We start from the raw sequence: 23,011 nt of genomic DNA, 5'->3' as shown, positions 1-23,011 counted from the left end.
AAAATTAAACGACATTGACTTTTTGAACATTTCGACCCTCCCTGTAATCAGTTCTGCTTTGTCCATTAAATCCTTCGGGCCTTGAAGATTATAAGCTGATGCAAAATATGTAATAAATACTTTATCTCAATGTATGAATGTATGAAATAACCCAATAGCAGACACACACACAGAGACCCTGCTTCACTCACTGTGATCTGGGAAGGCTCAACGTGGTTGACGTTGGGTGCTGTCAGAAATGGCCAGAATGACTGAGAAATTATACAATAACTCATACTTTCCTAAACTTGCGTGGACAATTTGCTTCCACTAGCCTTCCATCCAAAGAGGGTGGCTATGCTGGAAGAAATCTGTGATTTTCAAACTAAATTACTCCTGAATAATTTCTTAGGAATTAAAGAGTCCATGCATTTGCAGAATAAGGTTTAGCTCGATATCTTCTACACTAACTTCTAATTGAAGATGATATTATTTGAATGATTGTACTTCGTTGAAAAGATGGAGTCACTATGTAGTTTGAACTATTTTAAAGCCACTTCAAAATGCACTTTAGAAATTCAGTTAGTAAATGAATCATTGTTCGTACTGCCACAACAATCATCCTCAATCTCTTAAATTCAGTTAGAAACTAAGCACTTTTTGTAAAATAAAAAGCCAACTATTAGCAATCCAGCGGTTTCACATTATGATTCTTTCTGAGAGTTTTGCATGCTTTATTACCCAAAACACTGTATATTGGGTAAGAAATAACAAGTAAGTGTTCCTAGGTTAAAGCTCACAATTATGTGACAATATTCAGCTCAATTTAAAAATTCTGTGTTAAAGATTTGTTTGTAAATGTAATGGAAACCTTTATCATTCAGCCGTTGGTTCAGCTGCATGGTGTGCTAAATAGTTTTAGGCTAACGTGAGGCTAAGAATGTGCGTTTGATAAGAGAAGCTACTGCTAGCACGCTATCAAAACTTCACATTGCATGTAGCTTCAGCAAAGCACACATTTCAAACTACGTCGTATGACAATTATCTAGTCACAGATCTCAGAATAAAAGAAACAAAAGAAAAGTACATTTTATATATACATATTTGTTTTTGACCCAATGTGAAATCCAAAGTTTGAATATTTACCAATTCTCTTTGTTCAGTTTCTATAATATATCACATTTTAAAAGTAACCCACACACATTCAGAGCGAGTCCTACGCCCTTTCTGCCAAAGATAAAGCTTTTATTCTACAAGTTCAAAACCAAGCTTGTGATGTTTTCAGGCCCACGGCCTTCAAACAATAAAGAACTCTCAGTGGATACTGGAGTGCTTCAAATTCCTTTCGTGCCCCATGAATCAAGAAATCCCTGTTACACTTTTGCTACTGCTGATACATTTTTCACAAACAAAAATCAATTAAAAACTAGTGGCTAGGCATTACTCCAGCCTCTTATAGGCCCTATAGAAAATCTTTCTACAGTTAATTCAACAAACGACCATAAGAGACTTTCATCAGTAGCCCAGGAGCCATTGTCTGCTAATCAAGGCTCAATCAGGTCCTCATTAAATAGACTCGTTTAGCTAATTAACCAATCACCTCCTTAATGAATGTCATCAAGCACCGATTGTCAATTGTCATCAAAAAGAAAACAGGCAGAACTGAGAGGCTAAGATTCTCATTATCTCCCTGTCTGTCATAACACAATGCATACTCACTTGTGATCAACATGCTTCTCAAGTTGGAAGTCTGGGATGGAGTGAACTTTAGCAAACTTCCATATTAACCCCGTAAAATTGATGTAGAGTTAACTTATAGATATTTAAAGAGATAAATCCAAAGAGAAAAATTGTATATCCAGTGTTGGGTGAATGGAGCAGTAAAGTCCAGCTGTAGTCATGTTAGGCATCATGTTAATGAAGTCATTGTTGAAGATTTCCCATTTCCCCTGCCACTCCCCTTCCTCTGACCCGGACCGGACCATCTGAACACCAAGGGGGGGCGTCCTAAAAATAACCAGAGGTGACTAAGACACATGAAGGCCTGCCTGAGGAGACTGGAAATACTTTTAATTATTTCGTCTGTATGAGACATAAAAGCTCACAGATTGGTCAGTCAAATTAAGGCGATACTATCTGAAAATCATGAATGTTGGTGACCCTCCCTGAAGGAAATGAAGGATCCCAGAGTGAGCCGTCTGCCCACTTGGTACAGGAGTGAGCACAGATTTCCAAAGGGCAGGAGTTGGCTTTGAGGCTGGTCAATTTTCTATTTTTTTCTTAAAATACTCAAATTTAAAAAAGGCCATTCAGAAGTTCCACTTTGTGTCAGATAAAACCCTAGATGCAGAAGAATATAATCCTCTTCTTGGACCATAAATTACAACCCTCAGAGAATTAAATACAGAGAGAATTGAGTGAGAAAATTGACAAGATTTTCAGCTCTCTGAGATTGAATACTTTCCACCAGATTTGATTTCTGACCTGCTCACAGCTTTTAGCGTTGGAGCTAAGAGAAAGAGTCACTTCAGACGAAATGAAATACAAACACTCAACTAGACAAATGTTTCAACATGAGGAGGAGAAAGTCCTCAGCCTGCACTAATAGCTTGTAGTTCTTCAACATTTCATTTTGGCTCAGTCCAAGGCATACCATTAGCGTTAATGGCCTTCCATTTACAGCGTAGGTGTTTGATTATGGGATTTTAAATCTGAATAACTCCCTCAGTGGAGAAGAGAAGAGTCAAGAATGGTCCGCGTGATTCGCAACATTAATTCACAAGTTGATGGGGAGAAAGTGGGAGTATGTAAACAACTAATGGACTTTTTCACAGTCTGTCGAGAGCCACAGAGCAAGAAGAAGAAGAGTAGAAAGAGAGATGAATTAGGTTGAAACTTCTTTCCTTGGCTTTGACAACATTTCCTTTAATTGTCCTAAAAAGGTGCTAGGAGAGAGGAAAGCACACTGCTTTTTGTAGTAAAGATGCAAATACAACACCCTATAATACAATACAGAGGCATACATAGTATTGTTGCTATCATATGTTTATTTTGTATGTAAGAAAAAGCATTGATAGTATTGTCCTCTATGCGCTTCTGAAACAGTAAAACGAGAAGAAGCCATTTTAAACTTCAACCGTTACAAAAACGTACCAATGACATTTTGTACAGTATTCCTAACAATTTTACTTCACCTCTCATTTTAAACATCATTTTATAACTATATCTTCATGCTTTTAATGTGTGTTTTTCTCTTTGTAAAGCACTTTGAATTGCCCCATGTTGCAATGTGCTGCATAAATAAACCTGCCTTGCTCTCACTTAAATGTATGTATGTATTTGTGTATTTATTTTCAGGCAGTTAAACCCTCATCTCAAAGTCACACAGGGGAAAGAAAGGCCTGCAGTCTCTGGAGCCGACAAGTTGTTGACTGTAAAAATCAGGATTAAAGCAGGGCTCAGGGGCTGGCCTCTGTCTCTGCTCACAAAAAGACTCTCTCTCTCGCTGTATGTGAGGGTATCTCTCTCTCTCTGCTGTGTATAAAGGTTACACAAGACTGAGTTTCCTTTTCCCAAGCTAGAGCCTCACAGGCGTCAGAGGAGGAAGAATCCAACAATACTCCCAGCGGATGGGAGTTTCTGTATGTGAGAGTGTGTGTTTGCAGTTTTAATGTGCGTGCAAATGTGTGTGTGTGTGTGTGTGTGTGTGTGTGAGGGAGGCTGTTACAGTATGAAGGGATCTGATGTGTTATGTTAACTCTCACAAGCCTTGCTGCATATTTACTGCTTGTCTGTGTGTGTGTGTGTGCTCTGGGGTAATTACGTGTTTGAGTTGACTTTCTGTGCCTTTGTGTGTGTGTGTGTGTGTGTGTGTGTGTGTGTGTGTGTGTGTGTGTGTGTGTGTGTGTGTGTGTGTGTGTGTGTGTGTGTGTGTGTGTGTGTGTGTGTGTGTGTCTGTGTGTCTGTGTGTCTGTGTGTCTGTGTGTCCGTGTGTCTGTGTGTGTGTGTCCAATCTGAATACAGCCTCAGAGGCTTGGGTCTGGAATTTCCGATGCAGCAGGACAGGAAGCGGCCTGCTCTCTTGAACTGTGTCCCTCCTTCTGAACACTGCTGCACACACTACAAGACCTATCACTTCATCAGTGTGTGTGTGTGTGTGTGTGTGTGTGTGTGTGTGTGTGTGTGTGTGTGTGTGTGGTGTGTGTGTGTCTGTGTGTGTGTGTATGTGTGTGTTTGTATGTATGTATGTATGTAGATATGTACAGCATGTGCCTAAAAATGTCAGCTCAAAGTCAATATTAAACATCAAAACTACTAATTTTAAAGAGAAAGGGTGAGTAAAGAATGACAATTGTAGAATAAAAAAACAATTAGAGGAATAATCATACTTAGCCTAATGTAAAATAAAATGCATTAGTCAGTCAAATACAAAAAACATGGTAAAATAGGTTCTAGGTTGACAAATAGCAACGTTATCCTTTAATTTGGCACTCTCAGGCATACAAACTTGTCTAGATACATACAGTACATCTCTGTTCAAGCCTTCAAGGGTCATCATTCCTGCTAAAAAAAGCAATAAAACCTTTCAAATGTATTTTAAATGCTTAAATCATGCTTGTTTTGGGAGAAAGTAAGCTGAAGATCCTGACTCTAGCCTCACATGGTCTTAACAATCAATTTACCAGGAATCTGATTAGAGCGGCTCTTTATAAGCACTTAGGAATGATCAGAGAGTGTGAACTAATGGGTCGTCCACCCACAGTTCGTTGAGAATGTTCTTTATGAGGAGTATGGCTCCTAAAACCAATGGTTGGATATCAAGCAGCGAACACAGCAGGCTTTTTGGCATTCATTTCCTCGCCCTGTCAAATCTGCTGTTTGTTTTGGCCGAATGATCATATGGAAGTCTGTGGACTGTTGGGAATCAGATGTATGTCTTGTGTTTTTGTCATTCCAGTTTTTTTGTAGCTGTCAATTTGAGAAAGGGGTTACTGATATCTTTGAACTATCTTTAGGAAAATATTATAAAACGCTACAAAGCCTCCACGCAATACGAAACTTAACATGTTGTTTATTTAAATGTTAAACTTCACCTTAAAGGTAAGGTAGAAACTACTTGTTCTTACTTTACTTCCTTCAGAAATGCAAAAGCCGCATAGCAAAGAGACCTAGAGTACAGATATTAAGTGAGTAGGAGTGCCTCAAAGAAATGTAAAAAGTACAAGGCCACTTCAAATACCAACATCACTCATGTTTATTTTCTTGTTGTATATAGAAAAACATTTTAAAAAGACCTTTGGGTCACTTCAAGCTCTGAGAACATTCTCAAGCACACCTGAGTGATCTTTTTTCTCGATTAAATGACTCGCTGTATAGTAAAAAGGGTTTTCAGTTAAGCAGCAGTCAGGGGCGGATCTACGGGGGGGCAAGGGGGGCAGCTGTCCCCCCACTGTAGAGCCTTGCCCCCCCAGCTGCCCCCTTAACTTTTGTTTCCCTAAAACTGTACTAAAACAAACCTACACTATTTCCACAAGCTTCTCAAGCAACAAAACAAGCATTACATTAGTTAAAATTGAATCATTTTAAATATCATTTTAGGCCTGTTAAAAACGCAGCTACGGCCCTGCATTAAACTGCGGAGCGGCGTTCACACAGACCGCGGCTCACACTGCTGCAGAGAGGGAGCGAGCTGTCCCAGCACCTATGGATCAGCTTCCCCTGGGAGCATTTCCCTTTCCACTAGTTTTGTTTTTACTAAGGATGAGAGCTTGAAACTAAATATTAATAAAACGCTGCCGTTTGAATCGATAGCGTTTAACAGACGGGCGCTGTTTGGGGCGTTACGTTACAAAATACTACGCAGACAGCGTTAGCTGGGAGATCGATCACTTTGCTAAACTACGCGGTAGCCTACTATTAAATCCACGTAAACTACACATCACAGCAATGAGGCCAGATCAATGAAACCAGGAACGCTCCTGGTCTCTTCCGGTACATCCTTTACCGTAAAAACTGGATCCAAACACAGCTGCCTGTGTGCGTTTGATCAATACTTTCTGATGTTCTATTTATGATATGCTACTTATTAGCTAGGCTACATGGCCCTAACGTGTAAAGTTATACAAACATTTGTACCAGTGCTTTTCACAAGTAGACTCTTGCAGGCCAGAGTATAGGAGTGATTCAACAACAGCAAAAAGACATATGAGAAGTGATCAGGACGAACAGAAAGAGGAAAAGGAAAAGAGAGATGAAGAGACCAGGAGGGTCAGAGCAGGAGGAAGAGGAGGAGATGAAGAGACCAGGAGGGTCAGAGCAGGAGGAAGAGGAGGAGATGAAGAGACCAGGAGGGTCAGAGCAGGAGGAAGAGGAGGAGATGAAGAGAACAGGAGGGTCAGAGCAGGAGGAAGAGGAGGAGATGAAGAGACCAGGAGGGTCAGAGCCGGAGGAAGAGGAGGAGATGAAGACATTAGTGAAGAAGAAGAAATATATGTGAGGAATAAAGATGAAGTATCAGAAAGAGGGCCAGAGGCAGAGGAGACTCCAGCTGGACCACATGGTATGTTCTTATTCTCCTTACATATTCCATCACAGCAGCTCAATCTAGCAGCTCTTAGTATTGACAAATATTGATTGAAATGTGTTGCTGCACAGGTCACCTGTAGCTCTCTGAAGAGATGGCGGTGATGTCATTTGTGTACTTAATTATAATTAAGTACAGTATGCAGAATTCTGAGTATTCTCTGAATCGGGTGCCTTTTGGGTCTTTATATCTTTGAAAAATGAAACCAAAATGTTTGGTCATAACATCTGGTAGTGGACTACTTACATGTTCCCACCTCAGGCACAAAATATAAATAATTACTAGGTTGAAGTTTTTGACAAAAAGTAGGCATGAGACCTTGTTTAGCTAAGATATGGCACCACATGGAAGTCAAGGAAATTACAACATTGTAATATTTTGCAAAACTATTAATTATTTACTATTATTAATTCATACAACATAGTTGAAATGTTGAGTTTATCAATCTTAATCTGAAAATACAAAAACTGAAATATAGGTAAGAGAAGAAACTGACACTTCTGTGATGTCATTCCCTCAATGCAGATCACACATGGACTGATCCATTATTTTAATAGGAGGGTAAATGGTATGGCGTGACGGGGTTGAAACAAACTGAGGGACAATATTGCAATTTCATAGATAATTCAAGTATTTTTTCAGAATTTCTTTTTGATCAGTTAAAGTTGACAAGCATATGATTATATTAGCAGCAACATTTTGGGATAATTGGCCATTTTGATTTGTTTAATATTAAATTAATATGTAATAATGCTTAGTGAGCACATGCAAATATGTCTGTCTAAGACAACCAATTTTTTTAAAAACAAAATATATATTTAATTTTACATTGTAATTAGGGCCGGGACTCGATTAAAAAAATTAATCTAATTAATTAGAGGCTTTGTAATTAATTAATCGAAATTAATCGCATTTTTAATCACATATAAATATTTGACCTGAGAACAGTGAGAAGCAATTTTTTTCACATGGATTTTAGTATACCATTAGGCACATTCACACCGCAGTACTTTTCCCACAAAGGTTCATGAGAACTCTTTGAATTTGGGGGTGGATTAGGCAAATGAAGCCGCTGACGTCACTTCTTCTTCTTCTGCTTTGGGTTATACTGCCGCCCAAAGTCCCCGGAGTTGGGGACTGGCTTCAGTAGAAGCTGCTGGGAGTCCCAGCAGCCTTCCGAGTAAATCGCCAGAACGCCGACACCTCCTCATCTCCACCGCTCCCATGTTTTATTTTGTGTTGCCATAAATTAGTCTCTCTGCGTTTCTGCGCTGGGCTAATGCTAATAATGCTAATGCGAGGATAATAAAATTCACAAAACGTTTTGGGAGTTTTACGGGGCGTGGTTTGCAATCCGCCCAGCCAATCAGAAATAGAGCTCTTTTCTCACAAGAGAGCCGTACGAAAGTCCCTGCTCTCTAGCAGCTCTCTGCTCTCTAGCAGGGACTTTCGTGGGGGTAAAAAGGTTCTCATGAACTAATTTTAGTACCGGCTCTTTTTGGTGTGAACGCGATAAAAGAGGCTAACGTCCACGCTAGCTTCCACGCTAGCTGCTATATGTTTTGCATTGAGGTGATACTTGAGGCTTGATGTGCTGCGGTGATATGCGAATTCCTTTTTGCATAATTTGCACACAACCGTGCTCTTATCGACGCTTCCATTCGTCCGTTTTTTAAAACAACATATCCCACTGTTGTTCACTGTGGTTTGTTGTTGTCTGAAGTCATGAACGTTAGTTGGTGCTCCAGTATAATCGGTACGCCTGAAACTCATCCAGTGAGAAAAGTTCCGCGGTGCAAAAATAAGTGCGATTAAAATGCGTTAATTTTTTTAACGCGTTAATTTTTGTGTAATTAATTAATCTTAATTAACGCGTTAAAGTCCCAGCCCTAATTGTAATGCAAAACAACCTGTTCATTAATTCATTGCTTTAAAATACATTTTGTAGTTTCCTTTCATTTAAAATGGTTGAGGTAAGCTTGGGGGACTCAAAGGGCACCCGATTGTTTGTCTGAACACCTTGTTTCTCTTGTGCATAAGAACACTTGTGTTAGGGCATGAATTAACAATAAATAGGTTATATACAGTATAAAATACCACGTACTGCCCGCCCTCCCATGCCACCCTGGCATGACCTCTTGCCTCCCCTTTGCCCCCCCCATGTAAAATGTTCTAGAACTGCCACTGGCAGCAGTGTGGAGCTATTTTCAGCTTCCATCCCCTTTCACATCAATGTTCCCGTTCGCACAAGTCGACGGTGTGAAGAGATATGAGACGAAGAAGTCTGCAGCAGAGGGAAGCCTGTTTTCCTCTGAGGTGGTTGTGTACAACCCAGGTTGCAAACACAAGGATGAACTCAACTTGTATCAGTAGGTAGTGAGAAAAATAACTACATAGGGATGACCTCAGTGCTTTATTTATTTTTTACTGTGCTGGACACATCTCCAAATTTGTTCAAGATTCACAACTCTAGTGATGTGAATTCCTAGGTTAAAGAAACAACCTAGCCACAAACACACACACATTTGAAGGCTGCATTAAAGGAATAGTGCAAAGAGTGACACATTCTATAGTTCTCACCTATTTTGTACCACAAAATGTTTTACTACTACTGTAAATGGCGGTACATACTAACAATGAAAGCCCAACAGTTTAAAAAGCCTGAAAAAAGTCTAACATTCCAAGCACTTTTTTTTCACCAAGCTATAGCTAAACAAAGTATTTCCGGATTATCCTCCCGAGAAATAATTTGTTGGGCATGCATGCTTCCTGCTTTAAATTGCTGACTTGGAGCCACAAAGATTCTATAGGAAATAGGGAGGCTAGTACGATATATAATTTATATGTTGTTGTTGGTTGGTCTTGAGGCTGTCAACTCCAACCATAACTAGCTAGCTCACTAGCTACAGTAGCCAGCAATAGAGGATAAAACCTTTACCACAGCTTCCACTGAAAATGTTGTTGAACACATACCTTAATAGTTTAGGGTGAAACAAAAATGGTAATTCTGTCAAACAATAAGGCTGAACTTCAGTGCAACAATAATAAACAAGCAAGTTATTTTATGTTAGCATGGTAACGGCTATCCTCATTTTCACAGCTAACAGTTGAGTTTAGTTCACAGGGGCAAAAACCACAGTACATATTCAAATAGGTGTTCCAAATTGTGAGGAAGAAAAGGATAACAAATCCTAAAAGATTAATACAAACTTGTTTGAACAACCAAGTGCTCCACTTAGCTGATAGATGAGAGCACTTTGTAAATAAACGCTCATTCAGCTCCATCTCCAATGTTGATATAACAAGCAGAAATGGCTGTTTGGGGATTTACTTGATGGATTGCTTTCTACTTGGCATCTTATTATCTTCTTCCAGAGTTCATCCTTATTTCCATGCTAAAACCCGAACATTACCATACTGTCAGCCATGTTTTCTTTTTGATGAATAGCCAGCTAGAGGAGTATATTAGGACCGGACAAATGTGTATGTATGCACCTGTCTGTAAACTGGGACCAAAAGCACTGTGCATCTACAGAAAATGTCCCCATATAATTTAAATTGAAAGGGGATTTAGGAATATAGGAGGATTACTTTAGTCTTTGTTATTACTTAATTTTTTTTAAATTTCTTCTGTGTGTTTTTGTTCTTTCTCTTTGTACAAATAATCATTGCAAACTATTGCCTTATTTCTATATGCTCATACTTTGCTTTCTATTGCTAAATGATAGCATAATGTCATTGTGTATGCACATCTTTAAGTTGTAACGTAAAACCTTGGTTATGCACTGTAGAAACTGAAGGAAAATATATGTAATGGGTTAAAGTAAAAATCAACACTACATTAATGATCATTGTTTTGCTTGAGAGCCTATATATGGGTGTAAATATATCCTAGTGTCAATGCATTTTGGTCACTTTGCAGTTGTTACGAGAAAATAATTAGAAACATTGAATTAAAAGGGCTGGGTAATGAGTTACATGCAAAGCAATTTATTGAAGTATGATTACAAAATAAGCAGCCTTGCCCTTGCAGTATCTCACGCACAGTTTGACAGGCGTCTTATCCTGCTGAGTCACAGGGACGCCCCGACGCTGACCCTTCCAACTGTACTTGTTGACACACACTATAAATAAAGCTGTATCTGTTGTTTTGTTCTGGGCAGTGGATGGAAACCTGGGGACATTGCCAAGGGTCAGCAGAGCCCCTGGCACGATGTTGAGAGATGTTATTACCAGGCTTTCAGCACGATCATTGTTCTAAAATTCCTCTAAACCCAGTGTGACATTTAGCCTGTACCGGCGCAGTATTTGACATCTTCCTTTGAGTGCAAGAGTGGACACTGGTGAACCTGGAGCCACTACAGCTCATTTCTGTTCTCCAAAAAAGATAAGAGCATGAAAAGTCTAAAGCCTAGTCCACACTTAAATGGGTATTTTTTTTGTAAGGGCAGCATTGTCTTGTTTATGTGTTGTGGCCTTTGTTTCACACCCAAAAGCTGTTATAGGTCAGAAAACTGCTTCCAGGGTTAAGATTCAAAGAAACTGTTTTTAGTAACTACTTTTTTTCAAAAGAGCTTGTGTGGACAGGATTTATTTGTTAAATGGAGGAATTACTAAGAGTAACATAGGACATCTTTCCTATAATGTAATGTCATGTTAATATGTCAATTTGGAACATTCCTGGATATTACTTCCACACTTTATTCTCCATATATGCTCCATTAGAAATATGTTGCTTTTATAGTGTTACAAACACGTTAACCTAGTAATCAGTTGTTTCTGCATTCGTAAAAGGTGTTCCATGGTATTGGCATTTTATCCTTATTCGGTACCACTTTACAATAAGACTACCCTTATAAAGGATTCATAAAGGGTTTATAATTAGGTCATTAATTAGGTTGTAGACACTTTATTAATCATTAAGAACCATTTATAAACCAGTTCTAACATAGTTTTCATACATCAACACAGGCTCACTATTTGGCAAGATGACTAAGCCTTATATTGGCTACCTAGCTTACTTTGTCTTCTTCATCAGCCAGCATCCTTGGTATCTGTTGTTCACTGAGTTGATTCCCCCCCTTCCATCTTGATGTTTCTTGGGATATCTTTATTTATCTATTTATGAGTTACTAACATTTGCTAAAAGGGAGCCTTGTAAAGTGTAAAACACATTCCCATTTATTAATGAGTTACAACCATTTTACATTTTAAATTTGTATTGTAAAATGTTAAACAAATCACCATTTATTAATGAGTTACTACCATTTATAATTAGTTTAAGTTATATTAAGCCTTAAAGTTATGCATAAATTAGGGCGTGGTCACATTGAGTGACAGCTCTGTCAAGTGACTGCTGCTGTTAGCTTCCTGATCTGCTAGCATCTCCGTGCAGTGTTGCCAACTTGGCGATTTTCTCGTTAAATTTGGCGGATTTCCAAACCCTCTGGCGACTTATTTGTGTCAAAAGCGACTAACGACTAATCTAGCGATTTATAATGGTGTTATTAGCGACTTTTCTGGTGTTTGGAGACTCACATTGTTCTGCAGTTAACGAGCCGCGGGTGCTGCCGTGAGCCCCGCCTCCCTCCCATAGTACTCACAGGCGCTCAGAATGACAGTTGCCTGGTCGCAGCAGAGCTGCTGCTGCAGTCAGAGCAGAGAGGAGACAACCACACTCCCCCGCGTCGAGACTGCAAATGAATTGCGCATGCGCCAACTGCCAAGCCGTCCTGGTTTTGAGCGGGATTTAAATGTTGAATGTAAATGTTTCTTCACTCACTTTCACACTATAATAAATAACTGCCTTTGCTTTGCCTCACACAGCCTCACGGCCCGTCTACACTACAGGCGTCGAAAAAGCTTGAAGCTGGGCGTGTCAATCACCTCGTCCACTGTGTGTGTGCCTCTCTGTAACAAGCTAAACATCATGGCACAGTCTAAATTGTATTCTCAAAAATACAGAAAGGAGTGGGAATCAAACCCTGAGTATAAAGGATGGTTGAAGCCATTTATTGGAGATGACACACGGGCATACTGCCTTTATTGTAAGGGGGATTTCTATGCCAAACTGTCATGTTAAAACCCCAAAACATACTCAAAAGGCAAAGACATTTCTGATCTACTGTCGTCTGGATTTAACTCCGGTGGTTTCAAGTTTTGATCCTTGAAGGGTTGGGAACGTTTTTTGCCTACAGCCGCCATTACATGATATGCAAATTAGGCGATGACGTCATTTAGCGACTTCTGGCGACTTTTCGGACAGCCAATAGCTACTTTCCTTACTATGGAGTTGGCAACACTGTCTCCGTGATGCCTGCTCAACTCATCCGGGGAACATAACTTGAACTCTGCCGTGTTTGTTGTGCTGGTGCCTTGTGGACTATTCTTCATGCTTAGATCGGACTATTGTGACTCTCTCCGCGTTTAAAACAGACGGTGCATGAATGCAGTTTTACGGTGAGTGAAATTCGAGTACTTTATTGATGTGTTGCTTATGTTTTTAGTCAGCTAACGTTAATGAATGTTAAGGCTTGGGTTAGCATGTAGTAAGCAAGTGGTAGCTACAACTGTGCTAACAATGCTAATCGTAGCCTCCAAGTTAAAACGTAATAGAGAAGTGTCAAGCATTAAGTGGGACAATACTGTAGAATAAACGGATTATGTTTGAGGTTGGTAAAATAAAGTAATCCTTGTAAATTAGAGAGATATTTTATTAGGTAGGTAACTTTATGCATTGATAAGGTTCATTTAAATTTGCTATGATCGATTATGTAGACAAGCTAACGTCAAAGTAGTGTTGAAGAGCGGCCTAGTGTATGTGAAATCAACCTCACAATAAGATGTGTGTATATTACAAATATTAATGTCATATTTCAAGATGATTACTTAGATATTACATTATGGTTGGTTGAGCATGGAGTTCATTATTGAGCTTGCACGTTAACGTCACAGTCATATCTAAGGAACGAACCCAAACCGTGTTCTTTTTATTAATTGTATTACCAAATTGGTATCAAATAAATAGTAAGCATGGGTAACACCAATGCTGATAAAGTAAACTATTTTATTTGAGTATTCCTATGTTCAGCAGTTAGAGATGGGCTTTCTTGTACAAGACAATACAAAAATAAAAAATAAAATATGTGGACCATTACTATATAATTATCCTTATGTTATACAATGCACCTAATAAACAAGTATGGAATTTTGAAACATGATGTGAAACCATTGTTACTGTCACCTGTGTGCATTTTGTTGTTAACTAAGATGATGTTATGATTTATTGTTTGTTAGTATGCACGTGGACGCTTTGGACATACCTGGAGAAGGAAGAAATGGGTCTTCGGAATGATGGGAGTTAAAGGCAAAAGCGGAGACTAGTGTTAAAACTAGTGGAGAAACGATCAAGATGCCACCTTGTCCCTCTGATTAGATGGCATGTTAAGTCAGGAAGTAGCATTATTAGTGATGAGTGGAGGGCATACAGGAGAGTGCTGAGTAACATGGGGTACAACCACTACACCATAAACCACAGCAGGTGGTGTGTGAACCCCCAGAAGGCAGTCATACCCAACATATAGAAAGAGCTTGGTCGACCGTCAAAGGACATGTCCGTAGACTGAGAGGAAACCGTACAGAGAGTTTGTTGGAGGAACACCTCAAGGTCCTTGAATGGTCTTGGCTTGTCTCTGCTCACCCTGATGGACTGCTTGGACGCTTGTTCAAGAATATACATAAAGCCTTTCCAGTCTGAGTACCATTATTTCTTACCAAGTCTTTAATTCATGTCTGAGAAAAGCTTTTATATTTAAATATGTGTATCAGTCATAAACAGTCATTACTTTGAGTCCTAATTTTCTTCATGTGTGAATAAAATGTTTTGCTTGGTTCTGTTGCATCTTACTTTGCATTTCATGTGAACAATGTGTATTAGGTCAGCGTGAATGTTATAACTCATTCATAACTGGACATGTGTATTACACTTAAAAACAACGCACCCTTTTACCAGTTAAATGGTAGTAACTCATTAATAAATGGTGATGTGTTTCACACTTTATAATAAGGCTCCCTTTTACCAGTTATAAATGTTAGTAACTCATTCATACATGGTCAAATCAACTCAGTGAACAACAGATACCAGGATGCTGGCTGATGAAGAAGATGAAGTAAGCTAAGTAGCCAATATAAGGCTTAGCAGTACAGATAAATGTGGGCTCACTATTTGGCAAGCAACCGGTCACAGGTGCCCTGTTTATCTCATGTCTTATAAAAGCTTATTAATGATTTATAAAGTGTTCACAACCTAATTAATAAATGAATTACAAACTATTCGCAAACACTTTAAAAGGGTAGTCTTATTGTAAAGTGTTACCCCTTATTCTAACTGCAACAAAATACAGTTTTAGTTTTAGACACCTTCATGTCGTCCATGACTACTGTTTGACATCTCATTAAAAAGGCAATGATGGACCCGGGCACACACACATAATCATACACACACAGACTCAGATTACAGCAGACCAAAGGATTATTGTCATAATATGTTTAACCTTTATTTAATCAAAGAATATTAAGAACAATTACCATTGTGGTTGGAGGTCAATAATCAAATAACAAGTTGTTTGTAAAGGTCAACATTTAATAAGAGTATGGATACTAGAGTGAGGTGTATTGTCTGGTTTGACTGAGTTTAAGACTAGAGTAGGATGCATACACTTTTCACATTCTGCCTAAGAGCTGTAGTTTGGAGGTGATGATCTCATAAATAAAACTCCAGGTTAACACTTACTGGCATTTAGCTGGTTCCTGGATATTACCAGTGTTTTCAAAGAACGGAAAACCCCGCCATCATTACAGGAGCAGATGGGCCAAGATGGCTGACCTCTGGGATTTCCTCACTCTCCAATGACTGTCTGATATATTTTTTATGTATGATACAGTTAAAATGTATCAGATTACGCAGTGTTTTGTATTTAAGATAATATAAAATCTTGATTTTATATTTGATACCCATGCAGAATTGATTAAATACGTTGTTCCGTTTTTAATATTTGCCTAATTGTTTTGACTGTGGGTTTGTGTTTATTGTTGTTTCTCTGTGTAACCAGGTTGAAAATAACCCTTACAGTGAAATTAAAACAAGATAATAAATATGTCATTTAGTTATAAGTGTTGTTAAAATATCTAGTTCATGCAAAGATAACGATTAAAAGATATTTCACAACGGTTTAAAAAGGGAAAGTGTAATACATATGTTTAAAAGACTAAAATGTATAATTATAAATATTGTGTTTTATTTTGAAAGTCAAGGGTTGAAGTTGGCAGGAAGTGAAGGCGAGAGACCGAGTGTGTGTGAGAGTGGTGGCACTGGCTTGACTGACAAAGTCGCGGCACAGAAGAGGCTTCTCAATACTCAAATTTCCCCTCCTCGGTTCCCCTCCTCGAGACTTAGACCCGCCCACAGGAGATGCGAGCGGAGGACCGAGGAGGGGAACCGAGGAGAGAGGAGGGGAAGCAGCAGACGTTTAAAGAAATGAGAACTCCTCTCCTCTGAGCGGTCATTTTAAAGAGACGTCCGTTCATTATTACGTGGCAACAGCTGCATCAGCTGTCGAGTATTTTGTATAGCGCTGTATCTCTGTTAGATCAGCTGAACATTGTTCCCCCACATATTTACTTTGAATTCATTGAGAGTGCGGTATAATGAGACAATAACAGGCTACAGATGCGGACACACACACACAAATATATTTATATAAATATATACAATTTAAAGTATGAGAGCACTCTCATAATAACGTAACACAATCAGAGACTGGATATATCCCCCCCCTCTCTCTCTGGTCGCTGAAATGGGGAATTGAAATTACGGGCCAAAAGTTTTATTTACAAGTAGGCCTATTAAAAGTAAGCAGAGGACACCAAACCAACTGAGACCCGTCTGTCCGCCGCATTTACGCACTGTACAACACACACCTACACACTGTACCAGACACACACCTACACACTGTACCACACACACCTACAGCTCCTAAAGCATAAGCCGTTGTGTATTTTATTATGTGAAGCAATGGTCTTAGAAAAATATCGACTCTTTGTTTGTAGATATCTACTAAACTAAAGCAAATAAAGAGAGTAGGCCTGTTATACTGAGTGATATATATTATACACACTGCTCTGCTTTCTGCACAGACCTCACAGCTGTTCTCTCTGGAAACATCGCGACGCGATGAAAGCAGTTTCTAAAATAATATCCAGGGGATGCATGCAGAGCTGTCATTGGCTGAGATAAGTCCGGCCGTGCGTCACGCCTCCACCGTTCCCGGAAATGCATCCGCGGAGGAGCCGTGGAGGAACCATCAGTGTATCCTCGGTTAGAGCTCCTCCAGAGAGCCTCCTCGACGCTCGATCCTCGGTCCTCGGTGTGCATTTAGAGAAATGAGATGTCCTTCAAAAATGGCGTGCTGAAATTCATTTCCGGGTCACTACCGGAGGACCGAGGAGTCGAGGAGGGGAAATTTGAGTATTGAGAAGCCTCTAGAGCATGGGTCGGCAACAGGCGGCCCGCGGGCCATTGTTGGCCCGCCAGCAATAATATTTGGCCCGTAATTTTGAGAATCACTAATAAAATATTATTTTGAGATTTTTTATTATTTTTTTTTTTTTACAACATAAAAGCCGCTGATTGATCGGCCGCCGGTCACTATCGGCCGATATTCACTATTAATAGTTTGATCGGTGCTCTCTATAAAGGCCGATCAGGAGAGCTGGATCTGATCGATAACGCGAGTGAAGTATAACCGGACCGAGAGAGATCAGATCAGCTGCTGAGTCTGACGGAGACATGCAGCTCTGCATAATCACCTGAAGCCCCGCCCACTGTTTAGCGAGCTGCTTGTGAAACTGACGGGCTGTCAGGAGAGAGAGAGAGGGAGGGAGAGGGGAAAAGAGAGCATTCGTTTCTCCCGTGTTATTATTGAAAGTTAATGTAAACTTTTGAATAATGTACTTCATCTACTACAAGTAGTTTGTTTGAATGTAATAATTATGTTGTTTGTTGTTTGTGGAATCATTTTATTATTATTATTGAAACATGACCGGTAAGTTTCAAATTACGGTAAAATAAATTCTGTCCCGAAATATCCGCTTACATTCATAATGTCAGCGGAGGGAGGGGAAGCGGCGCTGTGGAAGAGCAGAGTGGCGAGGGAGAGCTGTCATCTTCCCTTTACAAGCTTCAAACATGTATTTATCGTGTGATTTTGGAAATAAAAATGTCATATTCTGAAAGCCAAGACTTTGTTTATTTAAAATCAAACAAAACACCCGAACCCCGAAAAACTAGTTTTTTACGCATATCCACGTTTATTTTGAAATGAGCCGTTGCGACTTTCGACTTCGATAGAGCGGGTCACATATGGCAAATTGGGGGGAACCAGGTCAATTAAAGTACTTATTTAACTATATATTAAATACATTGAGTTTGAGTAAAATACTTGGTTACTGATTAATTTAGGTTATAATATATTAAATTGCAAAGCAAAATGCTGTAATTGATTTATTTTGTCCTTTGGTATTTTTTAAAGGTTTTCAACCTGAAAGAATCCTAATGTGTCCTTGAAAAGTTTAAATAAAGAAAAGGAAAAAGGATTCCAGTTGCCAGTGTCCATGCGTCCTCTGTTGCCCCTCAAGCCTCTCAAATGTGCAAACACTCAAATAAATGCCAAAAAACCAGAGAACTTGACACTTATCAGAATAACATGTTAAATAACACTGCTACCTAGTTAATAACTCTACTCAGTGGAGGCTCGTCCATTGAGGAAAGGGAGGACCATCCTCCCTAAAATTTCAGAGAAAAATAAACTTTGAAGAGAACAATAAATACACCTCAATTTAAAATATAAGTCTGTTAAAATACAGATAATAGCCCTGGCTTTGGGACTGAAATGGGGCTAGAGAGGACGAGCCTCCCTTTGGGCGGGTCTAGCCAGAGGCTCTGGATTGGGCGCCTATATCATCAGTGAACCAATCAGCGGATCTGACTGCGCATCAGAGTGTTGATGGGGAGGGTCATCAGCGATAGAGTTTTTTCTCAACTGGAGAACAGGGGCGCTGCGCCCTCTTACCAAAATCAATTCCTTGAATTAGGCTTTGATTATGTTCTGGCCCGCCATCTTGCGGCTCAGCAAAAAATTGGCCCACGGCCAAACTTACTTGCCTACCCCTGCTCTAGAGTAGGCTTGTTTGAGACAAGCGAGACCTGCGCAGTTGCGATCAACGTCTTGCTAGTGCGTTGCATGATAGTTAGTCATTTTGTCCGACTTGTTCTGGAGGCCCGCCTACATGAGACGTTGAAATCTCGCGGGACAAAGACGCCCGCAGCCTTGAGAGCGAGGCGCGGCGAGGCGGCGCAGTTCCTCTCCACGGGCTGCGGAAGCGAAATGCTTGATGGGAAACGACTCGCTGGTATCTCGCTGGTATATTGTATACTATACTTGCACTGCTTACCGTTTTCATACTTTATATATCTTAGCATATTCATACACACTGTTCATACTGCTCACAGGCTGATATCTAGTGTATTCATACCCCTCACTGTTTATTCATCATTCAATTCATTCTATATTTTATTCTGTTTATTGTGTGCATTACTTTTCACTTTACTGCTTGTTGCACCTGGTTAGAAGCTAAACTGCATTTCGTTGTCTCAGTACCTGTAATATGTGCAATAACAATAAAGTTTAATCTAATCTTGAGCAGGAACAAATGTATTTACTTAGTACATATCTGACATTAACGATTAAACACATGTGTGCATTCTTTATAAATGCAAACCGAGTCAAGCCGACTCCGGAGGTGGCGGTATGCACCTTAAAGTTGTTTGCAATCCGCCAAAAAACGGAGAGAAGAAGAAGACGAAGCTGACTCCGAGCTGTCCGTCTTCAGGCGAGCTTTTTGAGACCTCCCCCGGCTGCGATCGGCTATTCTCGTCTACTTTCGAGGCGAACCGCAACGCGTCTCAAACAAGCCTAGTGAATACAAGTTGACAGTTTATAGCAAATAAGTATGTTAGTGTCTCAAGATTATCAATTTGACAGTCTTCATATGGATTCTTTTCTACACGCTGTCTGCAAGGAACTGATAACCTTTCTACTCCAAGTGTGTCCCGGAATAATCCACGTGTGTGTATTAGCTTGTTAGCAACTGAGTGTTTGCATTCATTAATACAGTGAATGGACTCTTCACGTTATAGCTAACTCAGCTGGCGTTATTGGCTTCAGTTTGGGGGTTTTCGGCATGAAAACCCTGAAGATCTTTATCAGTTTTGCTGCAAGTTGGTGACAGTGAGGAGTTTTGGACAATACGAGAGAGCACGCCGTCGCTGGACACCTTCCCGCCACCGTTGATCGCCATCTGAGACTGAGGGATCGGTACAGCTGCAGTTTGGAGTTGAAGATGTTAAGGCATTGCTCTGGTTCTGTTGCTCATTTAAGTGAAGAAGACAAATAGTTTTGACTTTCAACGCTCTCAAGCATCACATCAGGCCTACTATGTGAGGGTTTTTATTTGCCGGCTTGTGTGTGTATGTGCTGAGTGAGTGTGGGCCCACTGAGTTAAGTGTGAAATTGTATTCAAAGGTGACCTATTAGATTATTATTATTAGATATTTTGATATGATTAATAATGTCCAGTTAAAGGTATTATTAATCAGACATTATTGAAGGTACATTCTCACTGTGTGTTTCCTGTTTGTTCACAAGTATAGTAAATAATTGAGATCTCTATTTCTAAAACTAATTCCAGTGTGATATTTGGTGATTTATATCAATAGAGGTATTTAAACTAATGTGTTTAAGGTAGGCCTAAGTGTCATTGTGCTCAACACATTTAAATATACATGTATTTTATATGTCACTCGGCTAAATTGTTCAGTGTGTATATGTTATAGTAGGGTAGATATAATCTACTAGCGAAGATACAGTACTTAAAGGTACTTAAAGGTGCTTAAAGGGACTCAAGATAACACAAAGGGTACATTGGTAAAATATAAACAGGATAATTTAAGAGGAATAAGACAACATTACCTTATGTATTCTTCATTGTAAATTAGATTTATTGAGTTAACGAACTCAGGGCCCTTCCCTGATTAAACTAGGGAATAACTGGGCTACATCTGCAAGTGTGAGCATGCAAGTACGTGTGTGTAATAGATATGACAAGTCATGGTTGATGACCTTCCGTGTCTGTCCAGCAGAGGGCGCTTGTAGCTTGCCACGGGTGCATAATACATTGGACCTTGAAGCAAGCTAAAAACGTCTCTGTTTCCTTGTCTGATATTTTCCCCAAATTAGGTGAGTTCATCCGTGATAAATGTTATATATGTAGACTGTATGTGTGTAATATTAATATGAAAAGCACACTGTGGGCGTGATAGTTGTTAGAGGGTATTTTTGGAGGGTTTTTCTGGGTTCTCTAATTGTTGTAGCTGTGTATGCTAGCTTTGCTAGCGCCGTTAGCTATTCTAGCTCCGCTAGCTATGATGGTGCAGTTTAGCTCCAAGAAGGACATTTTGTGTGTTAAATTGGATATATATTTGCAGTATGTGCATTGTTAGTAGTTGTTTTATGTCAATAATCGATGTTTTGTATTATACAGAGTGCTATGTGTACCATGTTGTTGGTTGGCATAATACATTGGACCTTGAAGCAAGCTAAAAACGTCTCTGTTTCCTTGTCTGATATTTCCCCCAAATTAGGGGTTCAACATGTGTCTACACTCATTTCTCGGGAAGTAGGGATGCTCCGATCGCCAATTTTGGGGCCGATCGCCGGAATCAGTATCGGCCGATACCGATCGCCGATCCGATCGAGTGGGAGATTTAAACATCACTTTAAATCGTCCATTTAAAGTGATGTTTAAAACTCAGTTAATGGGGCTCATTCACTGGAGCTTCCACAAACAACAATCAGCTTAATTGTTACATTCAAATGATGTACATTATTCAAGTTTACATTCACTTTGGATAATAACACGAGAGAAATGAGTGGAAGCGCTCTCTTTTCCTCTCCCTCAGCTCTGCAGCTCACTGATCCAGTAATGAGTGACCCGACAGTGAAGAATACATATATTTATAACTAGTTTAGCTTGTTCCAGAGGTAGATAAAATAGCTAAGTGTGTTAGGTCTAACTCTTGTGTGTTTCGCTCCGCTCACCGGTCCGGCGGGTGGAGCTACAGGATTTCTGCTTCACACACGTTGCATTCCGCTATTTTACTGTCTTTTTCGGACACGTTAAAATAATGCCAGACCGGTGAAGCCATTTTGTTGAGCTTGTTTTGCCGCGCACAGAGAAAAGTGTCATGTATTTTACGTCATGCGATCGGCTCTCGTGATCGGCATGTTGAGAGAGCACCGATCGATCGGTGGAGAGTGAGTATCGGCCGATCTCGATCGGTGACGATCGATCGAAGCATCCCTATCGGGAAGTAATTATCTGAGTGGAAGATTACCAGCAAATTACAGAAAAAGTCTGTCTGGAAATTCCATTTCCATTCATTGTCACAAATGTGATAATAGAATAAGATCCAATATGAAAATCAGTCAAATCTTACAAGGATTTATAAAGGTGTTCATGTGTTGCATACCTCTCAAAGTGCGATTTCTACATAAAACTGCCATGACCCTCAAAAAGAGCCCATGTAATTCCATGTCTGTATCAACAACAATAATATACTTAAGTAATGTACATTAAAAGTGTTACTTATAACACTTTTTGCGTGATAACATTTTGCGAAGGTGGGGCGATGTTAACCTTTTCGCCACAGTGTGGACATCTAGAAAAAACAACAACTCTCACTATGTGTCTCTTAGCCTGCATCATAGAGGCTTCATGTAACAACAGCAATATCCTCACCTCACCTCTGGGTCTTTGTCATGTTAGCGTGACAGGAAGTCCCCGCCCTGCAGTCCTCAGGACGATACAGCCTTTCAGAGACGTGCCATTCTGACCACTCCGCTCGCCTGCTCAGGAAATCCCTCGGTGATTAACTGACCCTTCCTGAGTCCTGTCTGTCTGTCTTTTCACTGTCCAACTTTTTCTGCGGTAACTTGATCAAACATACCCTACTGTACATCTAAATCCCTTTCTGTCTGTCTGTATGTCTCCCTGCCTTCCTGCCTGCTGAAAAAATTCCACCTGATTCTGCAGCAAGTAGGAAAAAACTCACTCTGTAATCAAAAGAAACACCTTCTGTCTAGACACTAAATTACTTAATAGGCTATTTCTTTAAGTCTAGAACAGGCCAGTGGACTGTCTGCAATAAAAGGCGTTAATAGATTTGTTATAGGGGGTGTTCACTTTTTTATATATACAATAATGTGAAAAAGTCTGTATAACAGCAAGCAGATATTGTATAGTGTTGCTTTCAGTATAACTATTATTTTGTCA

General features: G+C 39.7%; 1 protein-coding gene and 1 long non-coding RNA gene across 5 annotated transcripts in view; one reads left to right on the top strand and one right to left on the bottom strand.

The window, feature by feature from the left end:
* si:dkeyp-23e4.3 (rho GTPase-activating protein 7) overlaps nt 1-23,011 on the bottom strand; it is a 207,010-nt gene that overhangs the window by 80,472 nt on the left and 103,527 nt on the right. The window contains exon 1 of one of the 4 annotated variants that reach the window (XM_034223053.1): nt 1,699-1,887. The exons of the other annotated variants lie outside the window; for them this stretch is intronic. Within the exon in view, the coding sequence (XP_034078944.1) occupies nt 1,699-1,711 (13 nt within the window). The 5' untranslated portion in view covers nt 1,712-1,887. Of the gene's footprint in view, nt 1-1,698; nt 1,888-23,011 lie in introns of those variants that run through there. 4 annotated transcript variants of the gene reach the window in all.
* Nucleotides 12,867-14,454, top strand: LOC117550621. The gene is made up of 2 exons (XR_004569669.1): nt 12,867-13,021; nt 13,859-14,454. It is a non-coding gene; the product is annotated as an uncharacterized LOC117550621 (long non-coding RNA).

The sequence above is a fragment of the Gymnodraco acuticeps genome, unplaced genomic scaffold (assembly GCF_902827175.1).
Source record: "Gymnodraco acuticeps unplaced genomic scaffold, fGymAcu1.1, whole genome shotgun sequence".
Lineage (NCBI taxonomy): Eukaryota > Metazoa > Chordata > Actinopteri > Perciformes > Bathydraconidae > Gymnodraco > Gymnodraco acuticeps.
The sequence above is the reverse complement of the archived record's forward strand: the minus strand, read 5'-3'. Positions and strand labels throughout refer to the sequence as shown.